This window comes from Barbatula barbatula (genome assembly GCF_947034865.1).
Source record: "Barbatula barbatula genome assembly, chromosome: 2".
NCBI classification, from domain to species: Eukaryota; Metazoa; Chordata; class Actinopteri; order Cypriniformes; family Nemacheilidae; genus Barbatula; species Barbatula barbatula.
Window position 1 is genome coordinate 18,609,594 of NC_136767.1, and position 6,954 is coordinate 18,616,547.

General features: G+C 36.3%; 1 protein-coding gene across 1 annotated transcript; it reads right to left on the reverse strand.

Annotated features, from left to right (window-relative positions):
• Positions 1–1,510: 1,510 nt before the first annotated feature.
• On the reverse strand, positions 1,511–6,212 carry tescb (tescalcin b). The gene is made up of 8 exons (XM_079450965.1): positions 5,918–6,212; positions 5,281–5,350; positions 4,961–5,041; positions 4,391–4,530; positions 4,175–4,236; positions 3,967–4,074; positions 3,256–3,303; positions 1,511–3,129 (listed from the first exon to the last, which is right to left on the reverse strand). The coding sequence occupies exons 1-8, from the start codon at positions 5,979–5,981 to the stop codon at positions 3,052–3,054; spliced, it is 651 nt and encodes a 216-aa protein (XP_079307091.1). The 5' UTR covers positions 5,982–6,212; the 3' UTR covers positions 1,511–3,051.
• Positions 6,213–6,954: the final 742 nt, after the last annotated feature.

Sequence of the window (6,954 nt, forward strand, 5' to 3'; positions counted from 1 at the left end):
TCCTGTGAAATTCAACCAATCAGATGACGACTTCGAACATGCTGAAGTGTTTCCAGAAAGGTGTGCCTTATGCATCAGACGTTTAGCCAACCTCCCGTAGGCGTGACATCTGAGACTAACCTATACCTGACCACACGTTCTGCCCCCTTTGGCCTATAAAGGTTAAAACCAGTTCAATTTCTTAGTTAAATTCCTTGTGAGGTTATGTATGTCATCACATGCATTTGTTTTGATAACAAAGATATCGACTATGATGTAACACGTTAGCCAGATTGGGCTTTGTAGTCATTGCAAATGTCCGGCAAGACTTTAGTACCCTGGTAAAGTACCGTCTGAGACATAGCCTTGTGTTGAGACCATTTTAGCAGACAGGAAGTGCAAGAGACGGTGATATCAGCCCTTAATGACGCATTCATTTCACCACATCATAAAGGAAAGAAACTGACTAGCCGTCTCCCCCGTCACAAGGTATGAGTGTGTGTTTCTGCCCATATGTGTTTGTGAGCGAATCTCAATCTCTTCCTTTGATAATAAAGACTTGAACGTTTACAAATATCTCTGTGAAGAAACTTTGCTTCTTTTTTATAAATCCAAAGGCACAAACTTAGACATTTAAAACCAGCTAATTTTTTTCTATAGTAAACACCTTAAATCAAGCTGATTAACTACAAATTCAAAACACACTAATATCATAGTGATATTATGAACTACAATACAAGAAAATCAATGTAACAACATTACATGATACACAGTAACAATAATTAATTTGTTAAATGTTTTACTCAGATGAAATAATGCTGTGGAAAAAATGCCATCTTAAGCACTTTGTCCTAGTCACACGCTTCTGTGGAAATGGAAGTAGAGAGATTCATTGTAGGTCAAGTAATGAGTTTCATCAGGAAAAACAATTTCATGAAAAATAGCATCATTGCTTTAGCAGCAAACTATTCTAAAGCTGTGATATTAAATAGAACTTCAATAAAAGAATTCATATCAAAAATTTGTTAAAAAACATTCTAATATATTTTAACTTTTTAAACTACACAAGGTGCACAAGCTTCGGACAATACAACGCCTTCTTTTTAAGTGGCATTTGGTTTTCTTAGCAAAAATCCCCACATTATACTTGTGAGGCACTCCATTCAGTTTTCTGATGCCTGAAAAGGTATTGTATTAACTTCTGTAAAATTACAGATGGGGATTTTGTAGCGGTGCATTGCTTACAAGCAATAGAAGGCAGTGGCACATTTTATGAAACACAATTTTCGTGAAATAAAAACGAGGGTAGTGGGTCGTGGAGCCTTTCATGGCAGGTTGTGGTGGGGGAGACCCCTAATCAAACAAAACACATAGGTGCTTGTGTGAGAACCACCTTCCTGTCTTGTTTTGGCAACCTCACATGACACTTTCACACGAAATATGAAAGTGATCATTTTCTTTTTCCTGTCAAATACTAAAGCGATCTGAGAAATGCTCAGAGTTCTTTTAGAAAAAAAACACCAACAAATTTCAGTAGTGCAAGATGCATGATTTATTGTGGTAGATGCAGTTTTCATGTAAAACATTTACTGCCATTACCAGAAGAAACACCAATTTCATAGTTTTGTGACAGGAAATGCTCGGTTCATTTTGCAATGAAATTCACTATGCAAAGCATATTACTTTAACATGAATTTGCTGTGCTCTACAATCTCTCAGTACAATCAAAGCATAACTCATAAATTATTTATTACTTTTGTTATTGTTTAAAGGTCTTTGGTATACACTAGCAATTACGGATATTACAGTACCAAGCCTATTGCTATATTATGCGTTACACAATATATATGTATTATATATGGTCATATTGTATTGTATGGTTTGAAGTGCAATATTTTTTAAGTTTACATGCTTCTTGGTTATATAAGTACCTGTGCATACCTGAGTAGTGTTATACCCAACCAAAATAATGACATTAGTGGCACCTGCTGGTTTTTGGGAGTAACTGCGGTTTTGACATTAAGGCTGTGTTCACATTTCTAGTTTTGTTCTTTTGGTCCGGACCAAAAAAATCGACTTATTCCTGATTCACTTAGCATTCAGACTGGCATTTTAACAGCGAACCCAAAGATATCGAACCCAACAGCTTACGTGCAAAGTCGCAACATAATTGGAAAGCTTTTATCATTTATATTTTAAAACGGAACTTGACCGACATCCAAAACAATGCTGTGTGCACAGTGCTGCATGGGTTATACATGTTCAGTGTATGCCTGTGCATATGTGGGTAATTTTAGCAAGCAGGTAACTCGCGAAAACCTCATGAAGTGTTTCAAGCAGTAAAATGGTGCCAGGAATTTCTCAGTTACATGCCCTGGCATATATCTAATAATCACTCCTTTTATATTACCAAATCACTTGATATACTGGTCGTATATTGTTATCACTTCCTGTTTTTGATTCTGGCCGATGCCTTTGGTCTGTGTTGCTTTCATATTGCATTAGAACCGCACCAAAGTTCGTTTGAAAGTCGAACGAGACCCATCTTTTCAGCGGTCTCGGTCCGCTTGTTTGGTGTGCACCAGGGTTCGAACTTACACAAATAAGCCGCACTAATAGCAATCGCACCAGAGTTTGTTGTAATCGTACCAAAAATGGCATATATGAACACACCCTAACACATCTGAAATACTATTTGTACATAAAGTACACAATTTTAACATAAGGAAAAATAAATATTTGAAATTATACAGAAGCATTATTATTTATAAACATTTAACATGCAGTGAGAATAAATAGAATTGAAGTCCTACAAACAGTCTGTAATCTCTTTCCCAAAACAAAACAAATAAATTAAAGTCTAGTTTTATAACTTACTGTAACAAAACACATGCATGCAAAGCCAAGTGCGTTTCAAATGTCAAGTTCATTTTTGTTATTGCAGATTGTCTTTAGAATGTACATTCTCAGTTCTCTAATAATAAATAAAGATCTACACAAACAATTGCTCTAATCTTATAAAGTGCAAAGAGAGATCCAGTTACCAGAAACTGGGCCTGCAGCATCACGTCATTATTTGCACAGCACGGTTGTGTCCATGTTTAAGAAGCGAATGTTCATTCTTGTGTCAATTTCAAGTCCTTTAAGAATCTGTTGGACAGGAAACATGTTTAAATGCATGTAGCACTACGTAAGGCTCATGAGCTTTACAGTGTACAACGATGCCAAAAAACTATGTAATGCCCATCTCGCTTGTGCAAAGAAATGTAAACTAACCTTCAAAAAATGCTCAAATGTGATTCCTTCATAAAACTCATCAGGTGCCTAGAACAAACAAACACACAGATAAATGCTAAAATTCGTTGAAGAGCAATTGTTTTTTTAAACACCCTGAAAATAATGTTTTACACCTTAAAGGGATGAACATTCTGTCATCATTCACTAACCCTCAAGTTGTTCCAAACCTGTATACAGTGTTCCTACTACGGTAGTCCATGCTGTCCCAGAACTGATAGTTGCTAACATTTTTCCAAATATCTTGCCTTGTGTTCAATAGAACAAAGAAATTGACAGGATTGGAACTTGGGGGGGGATAATTCATGACAGAATTAAAAATTTTTACAATGCCAAAAGGTTTGGGACAGGGCAAGGACTGGGGTATAATATATAAAATGACTGCATCTAAAAAACCATTACAGCTTTCTTTTTTTGTACAAAAAAAATGCTATAAAATGTAAAACATTTTGATGTTATACATAAACCCCCCCACATTTTTCATTTATTTAAAAGATTTGCAGTAGAGCTAGAAGAAAGAAAAAATATCAATAACAATGAAACTATATAGGTCAATGAAAAGTACCCAGCAAGACACAAACATTTGTGAGAGAAATAGATCGATGACGGATCAATGCATATATCAATCCTTAAAGATACACTGACTGTTTGATGTATTCTTCACTGTGTTGAATATAGAGCTGAATAACATACCATGTGACCTACTGAGATGCTGGCAACCTCTAGCATTGCAGCATCTGCAATGCCCTTGGCTGTCTCTTTTCCAAGTGATCCACTACGAGAAAGTAATTCTTCTACTACCTAGTAAGAGAAAACACAGCTAATCATGAATCCCAAGTCATTTTAAGCATCTATTATTTAAAAATGGAATTTGATTGAACAAATTAGAGCAGCTACATACATGTCTGTATTCTTCCAGTGTTATGGTTCCATCATTGTCTGTGTCATGCATATTAAACAGGACTACCAAAAAAGACAATTAACAGTATTGTTATTTCATCTCCTTGTTAACTGATCGCTTAATCTCCATGCTTCCCAACATTAATAAAGATTCTGGTTTCAAGAGAATGTTTTGAATATCATTTCTGCTCATTCAGGTGTTACAATATGTTCTTACAGCGTAGTTTTGCCCTCCTTATTTCTTCTCTCTCCTCTTCTGTAATGTGAAGGGCCGGGGCTCTGAAGTACGACATGACAGTCAGGAATTCCTCAAAACCAATTTCCTCCATTGGTCCGACCCCATCCTTCTGGAAGTTTCTGTGAAGATTGAGCATACGTTTTCACTTATATTTACTGCTCATAAGAGTATGGGACTACACTTAAGCCTTGTCTGTGGAATGGACCTATATGTAACAAATCCTAACATGCAGTACAGCCAAATAATGAACAAAACTTTCATTTTAAAGTAAACATATCAAATATGAACAATATCTTAAAATATTAGCAAAAAATGCCTAAAAGAAAGTCTAGAATCATGAGCCACAATATTGTAAGAAATACACAGTGAAGCAACAACCCCACATTAAAAAAAAACTTTATCAAAAGGTTTATAGTTTCGTATCCTTGTGTAAGAAAGACACTACGACATTTCTAAGCTGACTTTTAACATTTTCTCATAAAACTTAAGAGAATTATTTAAACAGGAGAAAATAATTGTATGCTTCAATAGACAATTGCAATTACAAACCTTCTATCGAAGAAGGCCTCTACAATCTCGTAACGAATTGGGTTGTCTTTCAGGTCTTGAACTTTTTTAAAATCATCTCTCCTTTAAATGAAAACACAATGGATAAATGGGTTATATGCAATGGGGGCAGGCCATTATTGTTCATTTATACTGTAAACTATGTTGTGTAACCAGCCAAAGCAACTTTCTAATACCAGCACAACAGGTTTGCTTTGATTGTTGAAAACAAGTAATTCTATGTAAATCCTCAGACTGAAACAATTCTGCAGAGTGACTTGCCAAACAAAGTCCTACAGTATAGACGACACTGTGAGATTTACCGTAGTGTTTCCTCGTTGAGACTGAGCTGTCTGAAACGATTGTGGAGGATTCCGATCTGCTCCAGTGAAACTATGACAAGAGGGTAAGAATTGAGACTCTCAACAAACAGATAGATGTGCTAAATGCGCTATCGATAAGCAAATGTCCAAGATGACAAATAGGTTGTCATTTTATCCTGTTTTATTGTTTGATTGTTTATTATCTGAATATCAGAACGATGTGAGTCATCAGATTAATTATACATATTTCGAGGCTGTGGGACACCTGCATACAATTAAGCATCTATAACTTTAAGGCAGATCCTCTTGGCAGTCTTTGATAACATCAGCAATGGTAAATATTACTGTGCTGTATTCTGTATACTTTATATGTGCATGTGTCGTGTATTGAATATAAATTATAATACAAAATGTACACGCACTGCATGTAAATGTATCAAACTTTTAACACAATATTGAAAAGGACCTAAAGTTGTTACAGGCACACACTGCACACAGGGACTGTTTTTATTCGCATACGTTTCCTGTGTCATACAGTGCCCCCCAACTGTCAAGCATTACACAGTAGCCTAAAAATAATGTGACATTAAAACGTTAGATGTTTCAACGTAATGAATTGTTGCTGAAAGATACTCACAGCCTGTGTTCTTTGACAGAGTTCGATAATGATGGTCATCCGGCAGAGATTGAAAGCTTCCCATCACGATAATAGTCGCGCACCAATACGCGCTTCCTGCACAGTATGTTTGTTTCTAGATCTTCCGGTGGTTTGGGTTTCACTCGTACACCCGTGTTTGCTTTGCTCAACAAATGTATGCAAATTGCGTTGTGCCTTGGGGAGGTTTAGGACAGCTCTCCGGGGTCCTAGCGCCCAATAAACGCCCCCGCTGATCTGTCGTTCAAACACCTGCTGACTTGTTATTCCAGTTTCTGAAGGTTGACCACAGCCAGTTAATAGCAGTTAAAATGTCAAATACCATGTTGACTTAACAAACGCCGAGTCATGGCTATTTAAAACGGGAGCCACATTCATTTATAATACATGCGCTGCAACAACACCCATTCTTGGAAACAGAAATGAGACACGGATGTTAAAGAAGGCCACAAAAGACGTTTGATGATTTGAGAAGAAAAGAGCATCGTTTTGTCACTCAGATAAAAAATCAATCAAACCAATTTGATCAAAAGTCCTCATATGTGGAAAGCAATTTTTTGTCATTTAGGATTTATTTATTTTGTCGTTCAGCCACGTACAGCAAAGGAGACATAACTATTTCTATATATTTGACAAAATATCCTTCTTTGTCCACAAATCTGGAGCTTAATTTAATTCATTTCATTTATTTAATTTACTCAATGGGCTCAAATTTAAATTATACTTCAGCTAAAAAAGGAAAAGTGAAAGCAGACAATCAAACAAGTGTCACCGGTATTTATTGCATTAAACTGTATCTACCACACGGTGGCGCTGAAGCTCATGTTACTGGACCGCTGCAGGATGTTGTCGTGTAACACACGTTTCCCCGGGGACTGGTGTTGTCATACAAGTTGGAAAATGGCTCATGTTTCAAAGGTTAGAAATGCTTTCATTACATTTGTTGGCTTAATAATGGTGTGATAATTCTGTATGCCACATTGCTGTTGCATAAACTCATCTGTATCTACTCATCTGTC

Bases quoted from the DNA above. Each gene is read 5' to 3' on its own strand.
- tescb (XM_079450965.1), bottom strand. From the start codon at position 5,981: ATGGGAAGCTTTCAATCTCTGCCGGATGACCATCATTATCGAACTCTG. The intron at 4,531-4,960 runs GTTTGTAATTGC...CAATCTTCACAG, and splicing joins GAGGCCTTCTTCGATAGAAG to AAACTTCCAGAAGGATGGGG. The intron at 3,304-3,966 runs GTATGTTATTCA...TGTTTGTTCTAG, and splicing joins GCATCTCAGTAGGTCACATG to GCACCTGATGAGTTTTATGA.